This window comes from Rhipicephalus sanguineus, chromosome 4 (genome assembly GCF_013339695.2).
Source record: "Rhipicephalus sanguineus isolate Rsan-2018 chromosome 4, BIME_Rsan_1.4, whole genome shotgun sequence".
NCBI lineage: Eukaryota > Metazoa > Arthropoda > Arachnida > Ixodida > Ixodidae > Rhipicephalus > Rhipicephalus sanguineus.
In genome coordinates, this window is record NC_051179.1 from 97,756,368 (window position 1) to 97,783,950 (window position 27,583).

Genomic DNA, 27,583 nt, shown 5'->3' on the forward strand with positions numbered 1-27,583 from the left:
GAGAAGAGCAAGGTGGTGCAATCCAGCGTCGCGCCCGCGACGAGAGCAGCAGTTCAGGAGGCAGCGGCACGAGAGACTGGGGAGGTGGCCGTCTACTTTCGTGTCAGCCGAGCGAGGCTTCCTGGGCTTGCTGCAGCCTCATGACAGCTGTTTTCAGGGCATCTGCGGCACTACATCGGCTCAACAAGACGGCAACCCACCGACAATCGCCAAAGAGCCACGTCGGCAGTTTGATCCAGTGGCACTGAGGAGAGGTCGAGAGTTAGGCCTAACCAGGAAAGACCGATCTTCTCGACAAAGAACGAAGCATCGGCGAGGAAGACGATCAGCGATGCGGCTGATCAAAGACGACGACTCTGAGACGGCGACAGGAGCTTCGACGACGGGACAGGGCGCCGACTTTGGCAACGAACCGAGTCAGCGAAGAGCACGAACTGTAAGAATGTTCGATTGGGATAGAAGCCATAGTGGCCAGACTTTTGAGTCAGGAGGAGCTAAGCATAGCTCGATGCTTTGCTATTTGTTGTTATTAGTGAGTGCGCATCGGTTTAGTATTTTTCTAATGTGTCACTTTTTGTTGTCAACATTGAGTGTGTGAATTTTGTTTGCCGTGGTGTGTGAGATAGTGTGTTTGCAGTGCCACCACGGTCTCCCGGCTCTCTCTCTCCCAACTCCATTCCACACTTCAAGCGCTCCCGAGATACGTGACACTGCCTCGCTTCAGCGCTTTTTTGAAATATTGAAGGACACTTCGTGAATTCCAAAGAATGTCCGGCCAAAGCCTGTGGCCATTCGACTTTCTGCTTCCCTAGCCTTGGTGCCCGGTGACGCGGCCACTCGCCGCTGTGTTTCCGCCTCCCTGGTCTTGGTGTCCGGTATATATTAGCCCGCCGCATGCGCATTCGCTCATTCTTTTTCTGCCGTTTGTTATCGGGGGAATCCACATTCTTGGGGTGCTTCTCTGAACCGCTTGCCATGAAATCAGCACCGGGCCGATTGGAAGCCATCAACTAACTCGACTGCTGCAACGAGACGTCTTACGAAGGAGCGTTGCCGCGCGCGCTGCTGCTCCATCCCGTGATTGCTGGGACAGTGTGAGGGGGAGAGGCCACAGATGGCACCGTTCGAGGGCACGGACGGACGGACGGACAGATGACGCGAGTATGACACATTAAAGGCTTTCTTCTTCAAAAAAATCTTTCTACTCCAATAATATATCTGTCAAGGTTACTGAATTGGAATGCCGTACCTATCTGAAGTTCAGCAAGAATGCGCGCATTAAGCTTATTACAGTCGTTGTCTCAGGGGTATGATATGCAGTAGTTTTACGCGAGGTGCTCAGAAATTGGTCGTCACAAAACTAAATGACAAATATCGACGCATGCACTCATAGCCGGAATTGTGGTCGCTTTGGAAACTGCACGAATTTTCTTAAAATAAAAAAAGGACTGAGTTTCGAAGCATACATAATATTTTGTCGAAGAGTCCTGCTAAAATGCATTGAAAGTGCAAGGTACGGGTGCTTTATATTTATTTTTCTAGTGCCTGTCCGTCTTGACTGTTATAAACATACCTTATTTTTGACAGACGGACTTATGTGCGACTGTGCGCGAAGAAATTGTTTTATGTCAAGTTGTTTCATTTCGAACCTTTCTTTTTACGATGTCCACACGGTTCCATAAATTTTTTGCACGTTCATCATCACCATTACATTGCGCACGCAGTGAGGAATTTTATTTTTTGATACGATATAGGGTAGATAACAGAGGACATGTTGATCGTTAATATTACTGCAGTATTGGTGAAAACACTCCGCGTGAAATAACCTTGAACTGAAGGTCGGCATTTCGTAAGCTCCTTCCGCGTTGTTCACAACATGTGATGCAGCAGCACGGAAGCGTACATGAACTGCCTGTTGACCGCATTACCGAAACTACGTTCAAGTATTTTTGTAAAACCGTGATCACTACTGTTGCGATGTGAAGTAAATGGATGTACGCTACGATGCTTCAGTTTTAAATAGAAAATCTAACAACCGTCATTAACGTTCGTAACTATACTATATATTTGCATGTTATATGACACACACACTCTTATGTGCCCTCGCTACCACAACTTATAGGCAGCGAGGGTCCATTGCCGCACCTGCATCCTTCTCTTGCGGAAATCGATTTTCCTGTCGTCGAACCTGATGGAGATGATGGCTTCCACTCCCAAGTCAAGAGAGCCACGCACCATCATCTGAACCGGATTGACGCGCTCAAGGTTTGTCGTGTTAATGAAGTCCATGTTCATCTCAATCATCCATTTCACCAGCTCTATTGTCTGCAATAGGAAGGCGTCAGGATATTGTAAAATACGACATGCTCCTAAAATTTTCAAACATGACACTATACTCCAACGCATTAAAAGGTTCAATACAATCGAATGCATCGAGGAGAAAAAAACTACAGCACAAGAAGTCTTTCGCCTTCAAGTCATGTTAGACGAATGAATTAAAAACCGTATAAATGTATATATATATACATGTATGCATATATATATATATATATATATATATATATATATATATATATATATATATATATATATATATATATATATATATAGTCGAGAAAGGAAGACAAAACGTACGAAACAAGCTTTACTTAGTAAAGCTTGTTTCGTACGTTTTGTCTTCCTTTCTCGACTGCATTTCCCACCGGATCCATTGAACTTCATCCTCGCATATATATATATATATATATATATATAAATTTATGTGTGTGTGTGTGTGTGTGTGTGTGTGTGTGTGTGTGTACATGCATAAAATTACGTTCTTTGGATCCAGTGAATAATGAGTATTACAAAGGGCAGGCGCCCGTACGGAAACAAAAAGTGACATTGTCGGTGTTTCAACGAGGGGCCAGCCAATTTCAAGTGTGGGAAAGACAGGTCCCTTGTGGAAACATTTAGAATAAGTGTGACTTTTTCGTTACGTAGCTTTATATTGAACGTTGGCGTCAGGGCCGGCCAGTAGCTTGAGACAGAACCACTAGATAACGCATGAGACGATGTCCAGCTTGTGGGCGTTCTCGACGTCTGGCCAATGACGGAATGCAGCGCTGCCTCACAACACAAAAAAAAAACATTTGTGAGTGCGACAAACGATGAAAACTTAATTTACCAACAAAAGTCCTCGCCGCCACCACACATGTCATCAATCGCTCAGCCCTCGATGCGCCGACCGTCCACCACACGTGCGCACACACCCCGCCAGTCCGTCACCAACTCCCAGCGCATCGTGTTGGCTGGCGCTTTTGTAGGGGATCTGTAAGGCGCGCGCACCCCTACTGCGCAGTATGTGTCGTTATAGGGTGGCGATGCGCGCAATTCCCACGAACTATAGCATTATATTTCACTACAATTGCCCCTGGGGACGTAATGGGAGCCGCTCGGCTACCTTACCTAGCAGCTAACCACAGTGAGTGTCCCCCGCGGTGGTGTGGCGGTTACGGTGCTAGACTGCTGACGGGAAGTAGGCGGGTTCCGACCCGGCCAAGGCGGTCGATTTTCCATGGAGGCGATATGCTACAGGCCCTTGTTCTGTGCAATGTCAGTCCACGGTAAAGAGCACCAGATGGTCTAAATTTCGGTATCCCTCGAATACGGCGTCTCTGAAATTTATATCGTGGCTTTGGGACTTAAAACCCCTGATATTATAATATAGTCACAATAAGTAGATCGACACGGCTTGAGACGCTCGATGTTGACAATGTCGTATCCCCGACGGCGCATATCCGCAGACGGTTGGTTTAACTGGTTCAATAAGCGAGTTGCAGAACCTTAAAATGTAGCTTTCCTACGCTACAAAATTTCGCGCACAATGGCTGTGCACCCCGTTCTTTTTACAATTTTTCCGGGCAGTGTGCGTTTCCCGGGTTTGACCAACGCGGATGCGCTGGTTTGGCCATGATCAGGCTGGACCGTGGGCAGCGTGTGCCCTCTATTGCGGAGATAGTCACGTCAAATACTACATTGTGCGTAAGAATTGTAGCAAGGATGGAACGCAATGTCATTATGCATAAATTTTTGCTGTGCAGGAAGGCTGCCTTGTAGCTTTTGGAACTCGTCGATTAGATAGTTGACGGGTCATGCGCGTTCGACGACTTGATAGGGGTTTTCCTACTTAGGCCGCAACATTGAGGAGAGACTAGGCAGAGTGGTAGGAACGGAGAGCCACACAAGCGCTCCACGAAGGACGGTGGGCGCAGAAGCGAGGTGGGCGCAGAAGCAGTGCCGCCACCATTGCTCTTTTGCCGCTCCTGACCGTTGGATGTAAAGGCCCATGCAAGGTCGTGCCAGACATCGACATGTCTCACCTGTAAGATGCGGGCCACTACTCGCAGGTATTCGAACAGTAAGGTAGAATTGTGTGGATGGGGTGCGACAGCTGCCGACACCACAGTAGAAAATATTGTGAAAAGTCAGTGTTCAGAGTACCGGTGTTGTGCACGTAGGTAACAAAGGAAAGATTGGAGTGCCAATTTGCGTGATGCATTAAGAGCATTCCGCGGAGCACGAGATTGAAGAGCTTTGTAAGTCAATTGGCTTGCGGGTGATACGCCGTAGTCGTTCGATACACCACGTGGCACTCTTTAAGACTAGCTCCGACTGCGTCCGAGAGGTAGAGGCGACTACAGTGAATGAGTAGTTCCTTGAGTGGCCTGTGACGGAGAATAAATGGAAAAAGACGGAAGGAGGCATCGACGTGCGCTATAGCTGCCGGAAGCGCAGCAGTCAGCGTATCGCGTGAGGATGTCAATGGCCACTATGGCCCAGCAGTTTCCAGCAGCTGTCATCGTAGTGGACCTGTACAAATCGTAGCCGCCGAGCTCAAATGGATTGCTAGGGCAAGGTAAAGCTGCTGACCAGCTGGCGAGAGGCAGGGTGAAGAATTGCGGCTCTGGTTATAGGGGCAAGAGCGCATCAGCTTCTGAATGTAACGGCACAGCTCCCGCCAGTAGTAACGCTGTTTGAAGGCGCTGGTGAGTCATGAAATTCCTGGGTGCGCACAATATGGATGGACGTGGAAAGCTGCGCATGTTTCGAAACGCAGGCTGCGAGCTGCCATTAATAACAACTGGCGATGGCGGAGCTGTAACTAAGGCGGTGGTGGGGATCGTCGCGAATGGCGAAATGTTTGGCTCGACGGCACTTCGTGCGAGTGGTTGGCATTGTCGATTAATCGGAGAGCAAGCCTATGATACAGGCAAACCTACGGACCTTACGCTCCTCGGGGACGACGGTGTCAACGCCCATGGAAGAAACAGCAAGAAGAGATGCTGAACTGTGGGCATTGCCGTCAGGCACAGGAGAACGTGGCAGCGCGTCGGCGTCCTACTATTGTCGTCCACTGCGGTAGAGTAGGCGGCTATCGTAGCCCTGAGCAAATCGCCCAGCGTGCAAGACGGTAGGGTGAATCTTTTAACTACGGCATCCAACAAAGCCTGGTGTTCCGGCGGAACAAGGAGCTTGGTGATTTCCAAATCAAGTGGGCTGATATACAAATACTGCCGGTACTTAGTAAGATCATACATGATAGCGAGGCAATATTTCCCTCGCGGTGAAATGATGCTCCTATTTGTTGAGCATTCGACATCCATAAGCGACGACATATTTAGGAAATATTGGGCTGTACTGCACCAGGACAGCGCCGAGCCAAACACCACTGGAATCTCTCTGCACCTCTGTTGGGGCCGTCGTGACGTTGTGGCGCAAATTTGGAGGAGACGTGAGTACGCGACCCAGATTCGTGAACGCGTTGTCGCACTCTGGTGACCATGTGGTGAGGGGACTGTTGATGCCAAGAATCTGCGTAAGGGGTGTAATTATGCTGCGAAATACGAACGAACAATGTGAAGTACGAAAACAGGCCAATGAAACTACGCAATTCTTTGATGGACGTTGATTTAGGAAATTAGAAAGGGCTCGGTGTTTGGCGGGGTCGGCGAAAATTACATCCTCGCCATAGCCATGTATTGTGAGATTCCGTACCAGAAATCGTAACTTCCTTAAAATAAGTTGTAGTCCTGCGTTTGATAAGCACATCAAAACACCCCGTTGCCGTTCGAGGTTCAGGGTTAAGTCAGGAGCGAACATAATGACGTCGCCGGGATAGCACAATCAGTGCGCTACTTTACACCATGCAAAACTTTGTCCATCATACGCTGAAATGTCGCGGGCGCATTCCACAGGCCAAAATGGCCGACGTGACGAAGACTGTTTTCGGCTGATCGACTTCTGCCATGAGCACTTGCCAATACCTTGAGCGCAAATGCAGAGATGAAAAATTCATTGACAATCACGATTTGAATAATGCAAATTCTGAGCGCAGCTGCTTAGGTGTTTTGATTTTGCGAGCAGTTGACGTGCGACTGCCTCCCTAACTGAGAGACCGTGCAAGGCAGTGCATGCCTGCATTCCCAAACAGCCTGCGTAGGCAGGCCTCCGTTCATGCAGCGCTTTATTTCCATATATGGTATCGATGGACGCCCTAGCCGCATACCTTAGGGATGAAATCATCGGCGAGTGGAGGAAGGCGCGCATTATTGTGGCGCCCTGGTTGGCAGCCACGGAACCTGCAATCTCGCCCCTCTGGTTGCTTCTTCGTCGCGCACTCCTAGCTATCGCTGTCTTTTAATCTCCGCTGTGCTCCGCGTTCACTCTCTTTCGTCCTCGTTCGCTGTGCCAGTTAAGACGACGTCGACGCCGTTCAACGCAGGAGCGGACGCCTAAGAGCTCCGCCGCAAACCTTGTTTATTATAGGCGAACTTGTCCGCAAAACTAGATGCAAAAGCAGAGTTCGCTAGACCGTTCCACCCGCAAAACGTTCCTTTGACCAACGCATGTCTTCTCCCAATCTTCGCAGGTCAACCCACTGTCTCGTGCCCGTGCGCGAGAGGCATGCGTTGCGCTGTCAGAATAAGCAGAAGAAGCGCGAGCAGAAGCGCTCTGCAAACGCTAACAGAGCGGCGCGGCTCGCTGCGCTCCGCGTTCGCTCTATCGGTTACGCCAACGACGCCAACGACAACGCCGCTCAACGCAGGAAGGGGCGCCTAACAGCTGCCTCTGATAAATCACTTCCTTGGAGGCTGTCAATTGCGATGTCTATGACGGGTAGTGTATTCACGTCCATGCAAGTGACCTTGGTGAGCCGCCCATTAGGCGCGTTAAACCGCATGGAGCCATCCTTCGTTGTAACAAGGATTACAGGAGATGCCCTTGGACTATTCGAAAGTTTAATTAGTTGGCACCGTAGCATGTGGTCGATTTGCTCGTTAATTGCATGGCGTCCTGTAAAATAAACGCGAAACGGGTGCTGGTGGAGTGCTGTTTAGGAGCCAGTGTGATGCGTTACAGTCGACGTAAGATTCAAGGAAGGTTGCCCCTCGTCGAAAGGATACCGAAATGCTTCCAAGAGCACAACAGCTGAAAACGCTGGTTCGGTGTAACCTGTGGAGGAACCTAATACATCGCTGAGGAGCGAGACTATTGTAAAAATGGCGCTGACGTTAGGGCAGGTTCTAGAGTACCTGTCGTCGGGCACGTCAATAACTTGCACATCAACGCCGTCAGTGGCTTCCACGGTGCAAATAGATACCCCGCTTAGCAACATGATAGGGTATTGAAGGAGTTTGCAAACTAAAGTTGCACTTGGGCCCTTTCTGTTGTCAACGGTCGCAAAAGGTAGCAAGTGGCCCTTCCGGGTGCCAAAGTGGCCAGACGGCGAAAGTAGTGCAACGGCGTCAGAGAGACCACTGCAACACATAGATACTACTGTCGACGCGTGGAGGGGGACATGGGTGTGGTCTTCGACAGCCAGTTCCCTTGAATGCGGCGGCGTGTCAATGTTTGTGAAATCTAAAGATGAAGACACGACAGAGGCACGTTCGTGCATCTGCCTTTTCGTTTTTCTAAGAGTGGCGAGAGCTCTATTTCGCCCCGTGCGCAATCGATGACGGCATTGCAGCGCGAGAGAAAGTCTCAGTCGAGGATGACATTGGCATATCTGGAAGGAATGACGATGAATTCAATGACCTTGTCACGTGACACCATCCTCAATACCCATAAGAGCAGTACAAGACGCTAATGGTCGAATATGTTGAGCACTAGCTGGGAGGAAAGCCAGTCCGGAAGGAAGCGTCACGACTTTCCCAAGTCAGCAGCAAATTTTGCGTTTATAACACATATGGCGGCTCCTGCGTTTACAAGTGCAGATGCGCGGCCACCGTCGACGAACACTTGCATCACAATTGGCGAGTTGCGGCAAGGACTTGTATGTTTCGGCGGCGTCGCAGTCCTTCTCTTGATCTGCGAACCTTAGTTTTCCTCTTCCCGAATCACGGTACGATGCCGCATCGGCGATTATCAGTGGCGGCTTGCGGACGGGGAACGTCGGGCTTTTGGCGGTGGGCGGTATTTCGATTATATAGTACAAGGTGGGCCGTAATACAAACGGGTTGGATGGCGTGCCACGGATAGCAGGTGCTAGGTGTGAGCACCAGGTTGTAGTAACGTGCGACGTGACCGGCGTAGCCGCAGGCAAAGCATAGGGGCCGGTTGTCCGAAGTGAGCCACCAGTGCTCTCTAACGGACCCTCTCCACGTTGGAACACGCGCTCCATGGGGCGGATTAAGGCGGCGCTCTATGGCAGGCTGTGAATGGGGCCTAGCGACGTCTGCAGAGCTGCGAGATACATTATGGAATAGTGGGTTTCGCCTGGCGATGAATTCTGCATAGTCGAGCGGTGATGGTGCACGTACCTATTGAGGTATTGGAACAGCTTTAGCGTAGCTGAATGACGCTCGCGTGGGAAGGTGAAGGCGTTGGTCTGGTAAGACGTCGGCGATGTCTTGGCTCGATGGCGCGGCGGAGTTGCGGCGTGAATTTCGAATCAGGCTGTTACACCTTCGACGGCCTGGCGAAAGGCAGCAATGACATTTGGCCTGCAACTATCTCCTGCACCTAAGCCTTCATTTTCGCAAGCAGCGTGGTCAGGTTTCCAAAAATGTTGGGCATGAAAACTTTACATTGCGTTTTTTGCACTTTGTTTTTACCCCGCTTTTGAGCTACTTGCTGCAATGACTTCTTTGCATTTCAGCTTTGCTATCAGACGCCACCGCATATGCCTAATGTAGAAGACTGGGTCCGCCACCTTACTCGACGGCGCCTCAATACGTGTGCCCCTTACACGCTTTCTTAAGCGTTAAAAAATCCAAGCATGCGCAGTTTTCGATCGGCAACGCCTTGTACCTGTAAACAACAGAACAATTTTCACATCGCATGTCCGCGTCGATTAAACGGTATTGAAAACAGGAAATAATTGAGTACAATTGGTAGTATCTACTTATCAAACGGAGCTCTCCCCTGAAGGACTAACTGAGATTTACTTTTACCTCCGGTAGGTATGACGAGGCGAAAGACATACAGGCTTGGAACATCGCACCTGCTTTCTGAAAGGCACTTTGATTGGATGATGGTGTATACGCATACTTGAGGTGTAAAAATAAGGCGATCCTTATGGAACGTTCAACCTGTAAAGAAGACAAAACGGCTTAACATGGCGTCTGTACAATATTACTTTTCTCACGTGAACCACAAACACTGCTTCACGAGCGAATGTAATAGTTCTTTCAAACGGGAGTCCTAAACCCCCTTACAGTTGCATCGAAATCGCCAGCATACCGTTTGTACTCGCAAAACGTGCTCATCAAAGCGCAGTTTCTTCGCGGTTGAAATATATCCACGTTGGTGAGAAATATGCGAACATTTTATTTCTTAGGAAGGTCACAATGCTCTCCCCACAATTCATAACCATTTATCTGGAAAGAAAACACGTGCGCGTCGCCCTTGGTGTAATGGCACGAGAAATAACGGAAATGATTGTGAGCCGGTATTTCATCAATTAACTTAGGCGTCTCGGACAAATACCCCCCAAAAAACGTGCTCCAGGAGAGAAAGTTCGCAAAGCCGCGTATGACAGGTGTCATCATTGACGAGGGGCCGAGATGAAAGCGCGTATAACCGGTCACGTGAGGTGACGGGCCTAACTAGAGCGTGGATTCATTTAGCCATATACTTCAAAGGAGGAAAACTGTTTGCACTCTGATATCCTTAGAGCGGTCAGAAAACTCTCTTCGTGCGTAGTGATAAACCACATCTGTGGACAACTAAAAAAATTCTTCCATTCGTGCGTTTAACGGAGAGTCCGCAAGCGGAGCATTCATACAGATGCTCTTATACACTCTTCGGAGGGCCTTCATACAACATATTGCTTCTTTTGGCTAATAGCTGGCATAAAACAAGGGCGCCGTTTGGATCAGATGCGCTCCTTTCTTCGAGCGTTCGCCACGTGGCGGGCGCCACACGCTGCAGCATGCTCAAATTACGCAGTAGCAACACTAGCACGCACCGCTATATGAGAGGAAGAGCGGGATAGCGTTTCCTAATGTGCACGTGACGTAGCTTCTTTCCCCTGAGTTATCCCTCCCTGTGTGGTTTCCACCTGGCTTGTCGAGATGAAAGAAGTAAGCTCATCTTTAATGGTGCGTTCAAACGGCGGGCTGAATCCGGATATGTGTTGGACGCGATGACTGTTCCGCGAACGATCCGCCTGTAGGTGCATGCACACGATGGACGGGGTCCTCGCGAACGACAGCACTCGGTACGCTAGGAATACAGCAGAGTCGGATTATTCCGACAGCGCGGTCGGGCTACTCTCAACCGCAGCTTCGTTACTGGCAGCCAGCAGACCGGTTTGAGAGTATTGAACAAAATGGAGGTCGGCACATAACGACGCTCGGCATGTCGAGCATTGATGGATGGGAAAGAAAACCTGCTGTACAGGGAGCTGCTCAAGGCTGACCCGTGCGCGGTCGCCAGTGTTGGCTCTTTACACGAATGGAGCATACATTCATGTATCGGCAGTTTTTTTTACAGCAGACATGTTATGGTCGTGGTTTGCCGGGTGTCTTAGATAGAAAGTTATCTTGATCATGGACCGGCACGAGCTCACTTGCGTGCCCATGACACGAAGGTGAGCGTCGTAACCCCTCGACTGTCCAGGCACGCTAGCAGGGCATAGCATATCCTTATATAGCATACAAAGTACGCCCTAGCAAGGAGTCCGGAAAAGGAAGTGAGGGTAGGAGGGGCACTCAGGCAGTGGAGCAGGGGAGAAAGAATACTGAGTGAGCGAGAACGATTGAAAAAGAGGAGAGAAATATATTGAAGGAAAGCAAAGAAAGAGCAAAAAAGGTAGAAGGCGAGAGAACGACTACAGAGAGAGAGAAAGGCAAAAAGAAAGAGAAAAGAATAGACAGAGAAAGATTAGGATTCGGTCTGCCTGAATGCGCCATAAATATCCGGGTCGTTTGACCCCTAATCATGTTTCCATGGCCTGCGATAGTCACAGCAGTCGCTGCTCTATTGGCATGATCTCTTCTGATGAGCACAAGGACGTCCAATAAGGGTGTTTAATCAAGCCCAGCACCGTGTCGGACCGAAGAAGAAGAAGCGCCTCCTTCCACGAGAAATACCGTGCTCACGAGCACTTGCAGCTAGAATCGACCGAAACGGTTGACAATAAATATCGTTCGTGATGTTTAAGCCTCGCTTCTTGCCAGGGAACCGTATGCCATTTTAAACAATTTGGTGCCGAAGATCCGGGAGCTACTACCAGGGACTACGGAAGGCTACGAGTGAACTTACCGGCATGGAGCGGCTGAAATCGAAGCGGACGTCGAGACGATCTCTCAACACAAGAATTATCAACGAGGCAAGAGCTCTTCTCGGCGATGCTACAGCCACCATCGATCAGCTCAACGCCATTTACGGACGTCTCAAGGCGAACAACGATGAGCTGAATCAAATCAACCAGGAGCTAGAGAGCCACATAGCGGATGAAGAGTTTGAGCAAGAGTACAACACCGTCGTTGAATACGAGGACAACGCTACCAGCGTCATGAGTGAGCTGCTTAGCAAGCGCGACCGCATGGTTGCGACCATGTCATCAACACCGGAGCTTCAGACTTCGTCAGTAGCCAGTACCGCTAGAGCCTCTGGTACCAAGCTACCCAAGCTTACCATCGCCCCATTTGCTGGTGATCTGTGTCGGTGGAACGACTTCTGGGAACAATTTGACCAGATGATTCACCGGAACGGAAGCCTCACTGCGACGGATAAGTTCAACTACCTGAGGTTCTTCCTAAGAGGCGACGCAGCTTCAGCTATTGTGGGCCTGCCAACCACGGAAGCTTGCTACAAGGACGCCATCGACATACTCAAGAGACGCTTCGGAGACAAAACGAGACTCGAACAGGAGTACTTCTCCAGGCTTCGTACTTTGCCTTCAGTCCGTTCAAGCGACCCGACAGCTCTTCGCAAGCTGTACGACCAGGTCGTCATCAACATCCGAGGATTGGAGACCCTTGGGGTGAGCAAGACGTCTTTTTCTGCAATTCTGTGCGACATATTGCTGCGGGCTCTACCACATGATCTCGTTGTACAGTACCACCGGTCTTGCGCTAATCGCGAGACGAGCGACAGCAGTAATGCAGCCTCTATCACGGAGCTAGAACGCCTATTACGTTTCTTGTCCATCGAATTGGAGAGCTTAGAGAAAAGCGAGCTCGCGAACCCTCGAGGAAGAGACAGCCATACGGAGAATGCGCAAAGTAAATCGCGCCAGTTTCGTGGCTCGAAGCCCACGTCTTCAGTTCTCCACAACAATGCTATGAAAGTACGCGAGAACTGTGTATTTTGTAAATCGAGCCAACATTCTACGGAAGACTGCCCGTTGGATCTCCCGCTACCGCAAAAGAACATTTTATCAGGAGACATGAGGTGCTTTCGATGCACGACTAAAGGTCACAGGGCGTGTGATTGTAGGCGCAAGATTACGTGCTCTACCTGTCAAGGACGTCATGCGACGAGCGTGTGTGATCCGCAGAAATTAAGCCAGAAGACACGCGAAACCTGCAGGACAAATGCCAGAATACCGCCAAGTAAACCAAGCACAAACACGACTATGTGTGCATCTCTCGGGACGAATCAGCATACCCTCGAGAATTCATCGACGACCATCCTCCTGCAGACATTTCGGGCTTGGGCCGTAACAGATGTTACATGTCGGTATGTCAGAGGTGTCATAGACGGATGCAGTCAGCGCACGTTCGTCACAGAGAGGCTATCGAAGAAGCTGAAGTTGCCATGTGTGGGATCCACCGTCATTGCGCTCAACACCTTTGCAAGCAAGTCAAGTGGAGCAGCGCAGAAGCGGCGTGTTGTGCAGCTCCGTTTGCGGAGCCAGTTTTCACACGCGGAAGTTGACTTACAAGCCATAGAAATTCCGCACATATGCCAAGATATCGAGGCAACTACCACCAGCTCACCGTTCGTCGCTGAAATCCAGAGGTCTGGAAAGACATCGCTGATCAACTACTATACGGATCCGTTGTCGGGGAAGAAGGCATAAGCGTTCTCATCGGTTCCGACCAAATGTGGACGGTGATGACGGGAGAGGTCACTCGATGCGCAAGCAATGAGACGCTTATTGCTATGAACTCCAAACTAGGGTGGATGTTTCAAGGCAACACCAGCAGCATAGCATCGGATGTGAAAGACTCGCGGATTATGGTCTGCGTATTGAAAACAAGTGTACAGGAGAGCGACGAATTCCTCCGTTCATTCTGGGAACTCGAGAGCGTAGGAATATCAGACGCCGTTGACAGCGAGAGAAAGCTCAGTCCACTATTGAAACAATTTGAAGAAACCGTCTGTCTTACGAACGGAAGATACGAAGTAACGTTACCCTGGAAGGAAAATGTGGAGCTTTCTGACAACAAGCAAGTCGCCATGACAAGACTTTGGAAACTTCTCTCCCGACTCTCGAACAAGCAAGGACTTTTGGAGACTTATGACACCACCATCCGGGAGTACCTGCGAGCGGGACATGCGGAAGTAGTTGACGGGCCACCCCTGGATTCGACAAAGGTTTATTATATGCCGCATAGGGAAGTCATCCGAGAGCACGCACTAACCACGAAGGTCAGAATCGTTTTCGACGCTTCTTCTCACGAAAAAGGGTGCCTTTCATTGAATGAATGCCTAGAAAAGGGTGAAAACCTGTACCAAGATCTCGTCAAGGTACTATTACGCTTCAGAACGCACCGTATAGCTCTGCTAGCCGACATTGAGAAAGCGTTCCTTCAAATCTCAATTGCAGAGAAAGACAGAGATGCCTTCAGGTTCCTCTGGTTTAAGGAAAAAGAAGCACTACATTACTCAGAAGAGGAGATTCAGGAGTGGAGAATGACGCGAGTGCCATTTGGAGCAACTTGTAGCCCCTACCTACTGACGGCAACTATACTCCACCATCTAAAGAGAGTGCATTCAAGCAAGACCAGAACCGCGAAACTACTTAGTGAATCATTCTACGTGGATGATCTAGTGGCTGGAGCAGAATCAGATGAAGAAGCACTTCAAATCTGCCGAGAAGCCAAGATTATGCAGCAAGCAGGAATGACATTACGGAAATGGACGACCAACTCAGATAGCCTGATTGACGCATTGGAGCACGAAGAACAGTCAGCAGGCAAGGAACTGGCTATCCTCCACGAGACGAGTGTGAAAGTACTTGGAATTACATGGAATCCACCCACGGACACTTTCACGTTTTCCTTGAAAGGCCTTCTAGAATTTATGAAAGAAAAGTGTGATACCAAGAGGTTCGTTCTTCAAGCTGCTTCAAGAATATTCGACCCAATGGGATTTGTTGCGCCATTCACCATTGCTATAAGGATCTTCTTCCAGAAGTTATGGACACGTGGAATAGCGTGGGATGAGCAGCTACCTCGGGATCTTCAGGATGAGTGGCATGACTGGGTGCGTCAACTACCGCTCTTGCAGAATGTTTCCGTACCGCGTTATCTTGGAAGCGGATCTCAATTGCCCAAATCGCCCCGAGAGCTACAGGTGCATGTTTTTTGCGACGCAAGCCCTTCCGCATACGGTGCAGCGCTTTACGTCGTAACGAGCTGCTCAGTGAAGCCCGAGTTGCTGATCGCAAAGGCACGTGTAGCACCTATCAAGACGATGACACTGCCACGGCTAGAGCTTCTTGGAGCCTTGATTGGAGCAAGGCTACTTCACTACGTGTCAAGCGCACTCACAGACTTCGAGATCCACTGCACAATGCGGTCGGATTCTACAATCACGCTGTCGTGGATAAAAGGAGACATAACGAAATGGAAGCAATTTGTATCTAACAGAGTGAAAGAGATCAGGGAAAAAACAGATCCCTCTATGTGGAGATATTGTCCGGGACTGGTGAATTCGGCCGACCTGCTCACACGTGGGGTTTCGATGGATAGATTATTGTCCAGTAGCACGTGGCGACATGGTCCAGATTGGCTATGCGAATCAGAAGACCGATGGCCTCTACAACCGTGAGAACCTATCAGCACCGACGACAGGATCACTTCTGAAATGATTGCCGTTCACGTTGCGATATCCAGCGAGACGACGACGACATCGCTCCTGAACGTTGACAGCTACAGCAGAATTAAAAAGCTACTCAGGGTCACAGCCTGGATATTCAGGTTCATTAAACGCTGCCGCCAGACAAACGCAGCACACACTGGATTTCTAGTAGCGGAAGAGATCCAGGAAGCAGAAAATTATTGGATCAGGCATGTACAGCAACAAGCCTTCAGGGAAGAGATGACTTCGATTTCGAAAGGCACATCTGCAAAGGAAACCTCTCGCATCAAAGACCTCAACCCGTTCTTGGATGTCAACAACATTCTTCGGGTCGGTGGGCGCCTGTTACACCTTGAAGCATCTGCGGAGGTAAAGCATCCAGTCATCCTCCCGCACGATCATCACTTTTCTACGTTACTGACCATGCGAGCACACTGCGAAACACTACACGGAGGCGTGAGAGACACTCTGTCACAGTTGCGAGAGCAGTATTGGATCTGCCGGGCACGAACATTGGTCAAGAAAGTCATACATGGCTGTTATACGTGCAGACGCTTCAGTAGTAGCCCAGGCAACGCTCCAACTGCTCCTATAGCACGTCATTGTTTATCATCGACGAACCCATTCGAAGTCACTGGAGTTGACTTCGCAGGACCACTCTTTGTTGTGACTACAGCCGGGGAGAGAAAATGCTACATAGCGCTCTTCACATGTGCCACATCACGTGCAGTCCACCTGGAACTGGTTTCCAGCATAACATCGGAAGCCTTCCTCATGTGTCTACGACGCTTTGTAGCACGAAGGGGTCTCCCTCGCGTAATTTATTCTGACAATGCAAGAACGTTTAAGAAGACGTCGAAAGACTTAGAGAAGCTGTTCCAGGTGTTTTCCCAAGAGGATGTGTCGGCATACTTGGGTGAGAAGAGGATCACCTGGAAGTTCATCCTTCCCAGCGCTCCATGGTGGGGCGGATGGTGGGAGCGTCTAGTCCGGACGATAAAGCTTCCACTGAGAAAGGTTCTCGGCAAAGCTCGACTTAACTTTGAAGAGCTGACCACTGTGCTCACGGAAGTAGAGGCGGTCGTGAACTCGAGGCCCCTCACATACATTGAGTCGGACAGCGGGGAACCTCGTGCATTAACCCCAGCAGACCTCATCATTGGGCGGAGATTAACGACGCTACCACAGGGCAGCAACGACATGCCAATGGACCTGACGCGCAAGGAAGCGGTACGACGGCACGCATACAGGAAACGCCTAACTGAGAACTTTTGGAGCCGGTGGACGAAAGAATATCTGCTGCAACTTCGATCAGCGCACTTTTCGCGTAAGAGAACCACCAACGAAGTTAAAACAGGAGACATCGTCATAGTCCAAGCTGAGAAATTACCTCGACAAATGTGGAAACTTGCAAGGGTTCTTGAAGTGTACAGAGGAGCTGATGGCCACGTACGTTCTTGCAAGATTCAACAACAACAAGGGGTTGTTACCACCAGGCCGATACAGAAACTTTATTCGCTCGAGCTGAACGAGCGACTTGGTGGCCGGGAGTGTGTTTAATCAAGCCCAGCACCGTGTCGGACCGAAGAAGAAGAAGCGCCTCCTTCCACGAGAAAGACCGTGCTCACGAGCACTTGCAGCTAGAATCGACCGAAACGGTTGACAATAAATATCGTTCGTGATGTTTAAGCCTCGCTTCTTGCCAGGGAACCGTATGCCATTTTAAACAAGGGGTTCGGTTTATAAGCGGAGCTTAGCTTTCCTGTACTCTGCAGTGTTGCAAAAGCGTGATGTGGTGTACCATGTCCCTCCGTCCAGGACGGCTTCTTCTAGTCATATACGTTAATAATACCGGTACACTACAAAAGGTCTATTTCAATAATAGGAAACGCCGCCGAGGAAGGGCGTGGGTGAGTTGGGTGCATGAAACTAACAAGTTTTCAGGCATAAAATCAAGTCAGCTCGTGCAGGACAGGGTAAAATAGAGGTCATTGGCAGAAAACATCGTCCCTCTGTGGACATATAATAATTCTGCGATGTTAATGTTAGATAAGTAATTATGAATATTAGTGTTATTACAAACCGTACTGCCATCTCACATAATTTTCTTTTTAATCCAACGCGCACTAACTTCTAAATAATCAGTTCATAATAATGAATAATCTTGATTACTTATTAATGATAGCAATGAATATTACAAACAACCTATATACCGCTGTCATCGTTCATCATATATTTGTGCAGATCGAAAAATCATCTATACTACACATGGTCTTCTAGACTGACAGCTTTCGCCCGCAAGTATGAAAACAAATTGTTTTACTTCATTATTATTTATCGTTTTACACCCTATATATAAGCGGTTTGTTGCGCATCACATCTGGACACATTCCCTGAGATTAAGCGTGACTGACATAGGCTTCTTCGTCGGTTTGGCGGCAGCCATTTTTTTATTCCTAAAGGACGGCTTCGCCGCAGTATGAGTTCACTGAGGAGCTTCAGGAAAAAAGAAATTAGCAATCACACAAGCTTAGAAACGCATCGAGAGGTAGTCCTACAGTGCATGCTACTAGACTGTAATTAAGGTATAATTGATTGTTGCGCTACAATTAACTTTCCTAAAATCGCCACATGAAATTTGAATGGATGCACAATATTATCCCTGGCGAAAAAAAATACAGCAGGCAGAATGAAGCCAGTCCCGGTATACAGCGCGAGAGTGTTGTCGGGATCCTCGACTGCAACGTGGGAATAATGAATGATTGCTTAGCAGTCGATTTAAAAAAGAAAGCTCCCCATAGAGTTACGCTGAACCATTCGCCCTTGGGTGGGATTCACTAATAGGCGATGTCCCAGATTGCTGGATATGTTCATTCATTCTCTCCGTTTTATTTTATTTTGTACGTTTTAGGACACACTCAAATACTGAAAAGTATGTAAAGCAGTCCTTGCCCAGAATTGTCTATACTGCTATTCTGACGTACGTGAAAGAACGTGTCCTCCTTGAAGTATTTCCCGCAGGTGAACTTGTAGAAGTCATGGCATGGGTCAGCATTGAAGTTCATTTGGGACCGCAGCGTATTGGCAATATAGAGGCAAAAAGTACTGGTGCAATTATCTCCCTTTACGTGTATTGGCGGAACCTGATGTCTGTGTTCAGGTGGCGTAGACGTTGAGGTGTTCCTAGCGACAGTTAAAGGCTCTTCCGTTGGCCGTGCTACCCTGGGGGCCTGAGCTCTCGGAACATATAGGGCAGCTGATGTGTCCACCTGTTGGTAGAGCAGAAAACAAAGTAGTTCATATAGAAGCGATCGCTGTATTAGCGATTGTGCAGTATATTTCTAACAATTAAAAGAAGATATGAAGTAAGTACTGCCGCAGGAGAGCAAACGAACCTGTCCTCCCATCATGTGCGAGGAACTCGAATGATACGTCAGCTTCATGTGGTTGAAGTAGCACATGAGAACAAGGTGGCATGTTGTTCGTAGTTGTCAGTATTGATAATTTCGATGTTGGCCGTTTGTTGGTTGCTCTTAATTCTAGATGTGTTGTGTTTCGGTACTTATTTCTTACGTCACCCAATTTTCAATCGGCTCATCGAGATTTTCCGCTTAGCGGAATGAGGTTAGAATATTTTCTCAAGGATACATCTAGAATAAAAAAAATGCTGCAGTGGCTAGCTCGGCTGTACCAGGATAACGTAGTGTTAGCACAGGTTCAGCTGATTGTTCTTAGCTTTTCTGATTGTCTAGAATTAGGTTGATTATCATGCTTACTGCTGCTCCAATGACGCACACATGGTATACATATTATGTGGCACATGTATATTTATTTTGCCAGGCCACTACTTCGGGATCCAATGAGTTAAGCGTCTCCACTCTTCTGCGCCATTGAGCAGCATTTGCGCTCTCCTTCTTCATGGCTAAACCACACTGGTAAATGCCAGTCAGAGGCGCTATCAAGCGGCTCCAGCGCAGTGTCAGACGGCGACTGCACAGCAAAGGCGAATGCGCCAGCTGTGTGATATCACAGATCATCGCGCATGCGCAGCACGGCTCTTGAGCAGCCACACAAAACTTGCTCGGCCAGGCCAGTGTAGCTAACGCTACAATATTTTCATTGCGCGCCTTACAACAAGCTTTTTTTTGACAGAGGGAGTAACCAACATGTTTCGTAACAGACTGGCAATAACATCAACATGTACTCCAAGGCTGTGTACGGTACGGAATTTAACATACAAAAAGTTAAACCGGCAGCGCTACACAACCGATTAATATAATTACTATCAGTGCACGCTTACATTATGCGGTAACGCATGCAGAGAAAAATAACAAAATTGTACTTCTCGGTTCCATAAGACCCAATACATTGGAACGTTAGAAAGAAAACGACGCAGCTGTTGCACAGTGTGTAAATTATCTCACGTTAATTACGACTAATTCGCTTTTTTTAATTCTGTTAAAGACCCCTACTTTTGGGTATTGCGAAATAGGCCGGGCGGTGGGTGTATATTCAAAACTCACAAAAATTGCTCAGCATTAGTGGGAAAAACACATGAAAAATAATTCAATGAATAAAAACACCTGACGAAACGACAGGATATACATAGTTGATCAGGGTTCACTAAGACAGATTTATATGTTTCGAGCACGTTGAACAGAAAACACATAGTGGAGGAAAAGGTAGTTCAAGAATTTTGCCACCGACACGTAAAGAAACCACTAAGCCAGTGTTTAAATGCGAATGGAAGTTACCGTAAACACTACATAGGATGTGAGATTAATTATTGAAGACAATTCATGCGGTCACTTTCAAGAAAGACCAGTTCTTGTGGATTATTCCATTCTTATATAGCGAAAGGTGAAAAAGTTAGTTTAGCCACAAACCGAACATTTTTGCGATGGCAACGAATTTGAATGTTATACGAGGTAAAGCTAGCAACTAACTTCTTCAGGACCGGATCTGGCTTAACTCTACAGAAGGCGGGCGGCAAAGAAGACGGCAGTTCAGTGAGCGAGCTGTTTTCGCGCTCTGTGTTGATCAACGCGAAGTAAGCGGTGCGAGCCCAGCACGTACAAAGGTATGAGCCGTCTACTGATCTACAAAGACGCCCTTTTACAGCCGAACAGTTATGCCCGCCTAAAGTCCCTAGACTTTCCCTTTTTGTCCAAGTACCGACAACTGCCTGCTCTCCCGACCCTCTCTCGCGCACAGCCGGTATTTGCCGCCAGGTTCTTCCTTACTTGGAAGATTTACAAAGCCGCGTACGTCTAAATACATTAGGCAAGCATCTTTCAGCGGACAATATGCGAACGCGACGTGCCTTTCTCATCTCGCTTGTCCCCCGTCATTAGTGAGCGGGGGCGCGTTTCACCAGGTGCTGAAAAAGCGTCAGGAAGAACGTGGCTAGCGAAAACGAGCGTTAGTCAATAAGATTCGTTGGTGACACATCAATGGTTGTCGGTACTTACCAAGGAAGAGAAAAAAATGTAGGGACATTAGCCCGGCGTTTTAGGGGCGAAGCTCCTCTTAGTCTAACCTTGTCACGTCTCCGTTGTCCGGCGTAACCACCTTTGCAAACTACCCACTGCTTTGTCTTTGCAAACATCCCACTACGACCCATCACCAATCCATCACTTCACCGACCATAAAGCCGTTACAATGAAGGGGGAACGGAAGCTACCACTTATGATTAATAAAATTTCTTGTATAAATATATACAGTGTTTGTCACGTCTTTGATGATGTACTGGGCTATCGCTTTGATTACTGCTGAGCGAAACCACTGAAGATTTCACGGTGTAACCATGATTGCCTCAGAAGCTTCGCCCAAGCTCTTCATCATTCACCCGTGGATATGCTGTGATTTTTTTAAGGTTCGCGATGCACACAAGAAACAATCAGCATCATGCCGGCGCGCTCTATTCCGCATCGTCTTCCAGTTCTGCTTCGCTCCCCGAACACGTGCACCCAGTGCGCACTCCCGCTGCGCCGAATTGTCCGGCGTGGGATGCAATAACTGTGATAGGTGAGTGAACGAGTACAGAGAGAGAGACAAACAAATGAGATAGAATGAAAGGGAAGAAATACGAATAAAGATTTTGAAAGACTCCGAAAGATATAAAGACAGATAAAGAAACTCATAGAGACAGGAAAAGATAGAGAGAAAAAGACACGAAAAAGACAAAAAAAACGAGATCAAGACAGACGAAGAAAGATAGAATGTTCAAATTTTGCCGTGCCTAGGCATTCCGAGCTCGACATGATGTGCCCAGCTAATGCTATTTAAGATTAATTAACACGATGCTTACTATGTGCCAATTAGCTTAATAAGCTAAGGTTGACTTGGGAAGCAAGCTACTCGAGCCCAAGCATGACATATGCAAATTAAGTCAAACGGTGATTGCAGTAATGGTAGTAATTAAACTATTATTAAACGTAGGTCAATCTTACACCCTGCCCTTGGTTGAATTGGGGATACAAGGTAATCGATATCAAGCCTCTCATCTGGACTTAGGCAAGTTAAGTTTATTAGCCTAATGAATCTAATAATACTACATGGTGACGTGATGTCAAGTGAGTCTCAATAGATATCTAGCCAATACTCGTGAGTTATAATCTGATCACGTGAACACTTCGTGCAGCGGACACAAAGACAAGTAGACGACGCACTGCGACTCGGTGCAACGCAGTGTGTCGTCTTCTCTCGTCTTTTTTCATCATGCTCTAAGTCGACTGTCAGGGATTTCGAAACCCAAGCCTCCACGCCTGCCTAGTCAAGCCAGGACCAGCCGAGTGCCAACCAGCTCTGCTGTCCGCCAGCCTTGCTGCGCAAACATTTCACAGGAAAGTGCGATTCCGGGGCCCATTAATACTTAAATAACCTATTTCTCTCACGAAAAGACGTCACATTGTTCCAGATGATAACATCATCCGAAGAAACAGTTGCGCTCATATGAATGACCTGGCAGTTGAATCCACGACCTCTCTGCGACAACAGGCGATGGGCTCTGACCCACTGAGCTACCGACGCTCAAGCATGAAGCTTCACAAATGCGACTGATATTTCTCACACTTTCACAGCGGCCTGAATCGATGGGGGGAGAGCCGGTGTCACGACCTGGATTCGGTGAAACCAAGCACTGCGTCACGGCCCTAACGAGCGCCGACACTCAGTGTTTCGGTGGTTTCAGCCTTTCGCGCTCCTGAAGCGCTGTCCGGTGTATCTTGTTCGGGCTAGGGGGGAGAAGCGACACGCGAAAAGGAAGGCACGCGCGCGTCTCCCCTTAGCCGGGCCGTGGGTATACGCATGAGCACAGGCGTAGGTTACCCTATTACAGGGGAGCGCACACCTTGGCGTTTTTCTCCATAAAAGAGGACGCTTTGATTGTGTGTGTATCGTATACCAGTGGTATGTTCTTGTTGATGCCATTTTTGCACGGGATTTACCATATGTCGTGTAGAGGTGTGTTAACTACTTCAGCTAACACGCGTTTAAATCATGATATTTCACGTTAGTCGTCGGGATGAAGACACGGCTCTAGAGCGTCGAAATGTGCGTATCCAGGTCAAACAGTGTTATACCTGCCAAACACCAATATCCACTGCGCAAGGTCTCATACATCAATGTACACTAAACCATCAACAATACTCTTGTGAAAACACGCTTCACTTTCATGTTATACCGATTGCTATGACGGAGGCATCAACCATATCTTTTATCAGTCTTTCCGAAGTGCCGAATGGATATGCTCTATTTGGGGTCAGTGAAAGCATTTACACCATGCAATACTCGTGTAATAATCTCTGAAAATTACAGCGCTTGTTATTGTAATAAGGATTAGAGGGACAGTACAGGCAAATTTCGACTTTGCCATCACTCCTATATATGCTACGAAGTGATATCCGTTCCTCTCTTGAAGGGCTGGGGGCAAAGTGATTGAAGGGAGGTTGGTGCTGTGAGCACGAGAAAAGAAAGGATAGTAACGCGCACCTCCACCTGAAACTGTGAATTTTGTACTGGCTCTCCTTTTAATAAGATCATAGGTGAACTTCGCACAGTATATAAAAGGCGATGATAGCGACCATTATGACAGCTTGAAACCCTTTTCAAGATTGCGATGCTTGAACTTAACCATCTTTGTTTAATTCGCTGCATTAAACCTTTAAGTTTCTTGAAGGGCATGACCAAGGCATCGTGCATGTTTCCGAATCGCAACACTAGCCCCGGTGTAGTTGCCAACATTTCACTTCTAGGGCCTAGTTATCTTTATTGTTCCAGAAATACTGAAATACAAGAAATACATAAGGTCAGGGCAGGATACAGGCTTGAAAAGATGCAAATTCCTTCAATAGGGGGTTCCACTGGAGCCAGAGTTTAGGCACGTGGACTTGTCATGGCAGTTGTCCACGTGTCGAAACGTCGGCCTCAGCGGCAGCCCCGTTGCAGGATTTTACAGCGAAAGCTGTTAAGAGATCATATCAACGGCCTCCGCTGCCGCCGCCGGTGTCAATAACTGCTATCGCACGAAATCAGAAAAAAAAAACGAGCTAAGAAAAAATACCCGGGATGGACGGGGTTCTAACATGGGCGCTCTGCGTGGAAGCCCAGCCTTCTACCACAGAGCCATGGCGGTGCTTGAAACTCTTTTGCAAAAAGGCCCTATACAGGCTTCATGTCGGGAAGGAACCACGACATGTACAATATTGCGTCGTAGACAAGTAAAATGACAACCAGGCGTCAAATAACGTGAATTCTGTAACCAGGCGTCACACAATGCGAATTGTGCAACGTGTGGGTTTTTGAATGCTTCCAAGTCATTAAAAATGGCTCCGCCATATTTCTTCATTGTCATCAGGTACAGCTTCAACAAATTGCACACAATGCCTTACAGGTGTTTAGCGGGGTAGCACGGTTCTCCACAGAGTGACGAAAAAACGAAAAAAAATGGCATAGTGGCTACTTTCCTACATCACAAATATTATAGTGATTTATAGCGTAGTGGGTACCTCGCAAGTTCACTTGTATTGGTTGCCGAGGAAGCCCATAAGGCCCCCCAAGATCGATTTCTTCAGGGTCTCAATAAAGTAATTTCCCTCTCTGTCTCTCTTTCTCACAATAACATATGTTATATAGCTTGGTGGGAGAGTGAAATACCTACCGCGCGTCACACAATGCGAATTACCTATCTAGTGGGTCGTTTAGCGCTTCCAACCCATTACAAAGGACTCGGCCATAAATATGTATCGCCATCAGCCCCCGCATAAACAAAGTGCGCATAATGCCTTACAGATGTGTAGCGGGTACCTAACGTGGCTTCTCCGCATAATGAGGAACAAAGGCGTAGCGGGTGCTTCGCAACTTCACAAAATTTATGACTTATTGCGTAGTAGGTACCTTGCATGCGTGCTTGTATGCCCCCAAGATATTTTACAATGGGATCTAGAAATGCCATGCTGCGTTTTGCGCGCAGGCCTAGGTTTTTTCATCAGTAAGAATACAAGAAATTCAAAACAGACCTGCTCCGCAGTACTCAGAAGAATGACGTTCAATTAAAGGGACACTAATGGCAAATAAAAATTTATGTCAAAGTAGGAGCTCAATGTATGACAACGTCTAAAACGGCAATATTATCAACAGCAGTGCCCTACAAACCGAGGAATTAAGCTAAATGCATCACACGATGAGCGCCACGCGCGGGACATTTTGGAAATGATCCCGATGACGTGAGTGAGTCCAACTACAATTATTCACTCGTAATCAATCTAGCTGCAATAAAAAAAGAACCTTCCGTGCACCAAGAGACGTAATAAAACGCTGCTTGTTCGTTAATGTTTGATTCATGCAAAAAAGAACCTCCTTGGCGTTGCCATGGGTAGAGTGACCTAGAATAGGGGAGTGTCCAAAGCGCCGCGCGAATACATGGGAGGAGCGAGGGCCTTTTGCGGTGAACTTTCGCGCCGGGGCGCTGCCGCGCCAGACCCGCGGGCTTTCTCCGCGGCGGAAGCCGCGTCAAAGCGGCGAGCGTCTGCTATGCGCCTGATATTTTGTCCGCTATTTGCTAAAATTGCGGAAATATGGGCAATATTTAATACTGCGTCACTGAGACATAATACCGTAGCGACTCATCACACAGAGAACGCGTTTGTGTGTTTATGTGTTGTGAAACGGGGATTTCGTATATATTCTTTCAGCTGGTTTGTCACCGCATTGGTCCACACTTGCGTGGCTGTTTGAGGAACGCATCCTGCGCGCACCTCATCGTGAGAGAAGGCGCTTAACTACTTTCGTGTGGAATGACGAACGTAAACTCGCTGCAGGAGAGAATAAACTGGAGATAACCATGAGAACGTAGCAGAAATGCACGTAGTAACTAGCTCATGCTAACGCGTTTGGACCCTTCATATCCTATCTTTTATTTCGAGCATTCAATTTGTTTTACAAGGCTGCCTCCCGCGCTCTGATGTTTCAAGCCATTTCATGCGAAGCCGAATGTGTCAGTCGGCGGGGCCGCGGTACCAAAGTAAAAAAAATTACTTGCGTAACTCGCTTCTCGTTCACTTGGTATACACTCTAAGAAAAAATGGAGTATTTGGGGAGTAATTATGCTGCACAACAATAATCGTCATTCACCTCGCGTGCTTTCCTCGCGTTATCACCGCGGTCGCATTTCCCGGTCACGAACGGCGCGCGCGTTATCAGCGTGACATAGCATTCTTGATAGGAAAGTGACGAGAGCCGGGTTTTCAAGAAAGGAAGCGCGAACAAGCGGGATGACGATTATTGTTGTGTGGCAGAATTACTCCCAAAATACTCGATTTTTTCTTAGAACTACACTCTAAGAAAAAACCGAGTATTTGGGAGTATTTATGCCACGCAACAATAATCGTCATCCACCTCGCGTGCTTTCCTCGCGTTATCACCGCGGTCGCGGCATTTCTCGGTCACGAACGGCGCGCGCGTTATCAGCATGACATAGCATTCTTTATAGGATAGTGACGAGAGCCGGGTTTTCAAGAAAGGAAGCGCGAAGAAGCCGGATGACGATTATAGTTGCGTGGCAGAAACACTCCCCAAATACTCGATTTTTCTTAGAGTGTAGTGTGCACAAAAATTGGCACGGATGGGCACGAATTTATGTATGCCTAACACGACCGATAGGTCATGGCATCACTAACTTAACATATGCTTGCGAATTGCGTAACGACTAACAATAATAATATGGTGTGTGGCGCGCAAACCCGCTTTATTTAGCCAGAAATTATTCTGACGATGTGTGGTCTGACGATTTGTTTCCGTCAGGTGATAAAAAACGTGGTGGTGACCAATATCGATGCCAATATGTAAGACAAGCTTACCCATACATTTTGAAGAACTGACCGCATAGGTAAAATGTATGCGAATAAATTACATGAAAAAAAAAGACACGGTCCCTTATGCAATTCGCCTGAGACGACTCGAAAGCGAAAGCCATTTTCTTCATTTTCGTCAGTCGATGCATTGATCCTCCTCGGCCCCTCTCCGAAAGCTTTCTGCACATAACGTGGTTTCGGACTGCCCACAGGAGCGAATGCATTGCAAGCTTTCTGCACCTCGCGTGCTTTTACATTGCCTCCGTGATCGACCGCCAATCACGGAGGCAATGCAGTACGACCATGTCATGTGATGACGTCATCATAGTGACGTCACGTTGAATGACGTCATAGTCACGTCACAAGTTTTGTCGACCTGTGACGTCATCGCGTCATTATTTGTGCATCACTCGTGTTGGCGACGCTGGACGCCGACGGTCAATTTTCGTGTTTGACGAGATCTAAGGCTTTAGCCTTAAAAAAACAAGACAAATCAAAGTAAATGAAACGACAACAGTGCAACATCGCGTATGCTTCACTTCATGTTACGAGCGATCGCCCGAAAACAAACGTGATTCTCTGCTCAGAGCAGCTGATTGCACGCATCTGCGGGACAAAAGAGGCTTGCTTTACCCGTCTGGTCATCTCTTTATAATTATTCAAGAGATGAGCAGACACGCTGTTTAAGTACTACGGAGATTCAGCACGAA

At 47.9% G+C, this 27,583-nt stretch overlaps 2 protein-coding genes across 2 annotated transcripts; both read left to right on the forward strand.

Annotated features, from left to right (window-relative positions):
• The first annotated feature begins 11,755 nt into the window (after positions 1-11,755).
• Positions 11,756-14,566, forward strand: LOC119391430 (uncharacterized). The gene is made up of 2 exons (XM_037659110.1): positions 11,756-12,475; positions 14,492-14,566. The coding sequence occupies exons 1-2, from the start codon at positions 11,756-11,758 to the stop codon at positions 14,564-14,566; spliced, it is 795 nt and encodes a 264-aa protein (XP_037515038.1).
• An 873-nt stretch (positions 14,567-15,439) lies between these two features.
• On the forward strand, positions 15,440-17,355 carry LOC119391431 (uncharacterized). Its single transcript, XM_037659111.1, has 3 exons — positions 15,440-15,488; positions 16,253-16,752; positions 17,341-17,355. Exons 1-3 carry the CDS (start codon positions 15,440-15,442, stop codon positions 17,353-17,355), a joined length of 564 nt encoding a protein of 187 aa, XP_037515039.1.
• Positions 17,356-27,583: the final 10,228 nt, after the last annotated feature.

Bases quoted from the DNA above. Each gene is read 5' to 3' on its own strand.
- LOC119391430 (XM_037659110.1), top strand. From the start codon at position 11,756: ATGGAGCGGCTGAAATCGAAGCGGACGTCGAGACGATCTCTCAACACA. The intron at 12,476-14,491 runs GTGAGCAAGACG...TGGATGATCTAG, and splicing joins GAGGATTGGAGACCCTTGGG to TGGCTGGAGCAGAATCAGAT.
- LOC119391431 (XM_037659111.1), top strand. From the start codon at position 15,440: ATGGTCCAGATTGGCTATGCGAATCAGAAGACCGATGGCCTCTACAAC. The intron at 15,489-16,252 runs GTGAGAACCTAT...CATCACGTGCAG, and splicing joins GACCGATGGCCTCTACAACC to TCCACCTGGAACTGGTTTCC.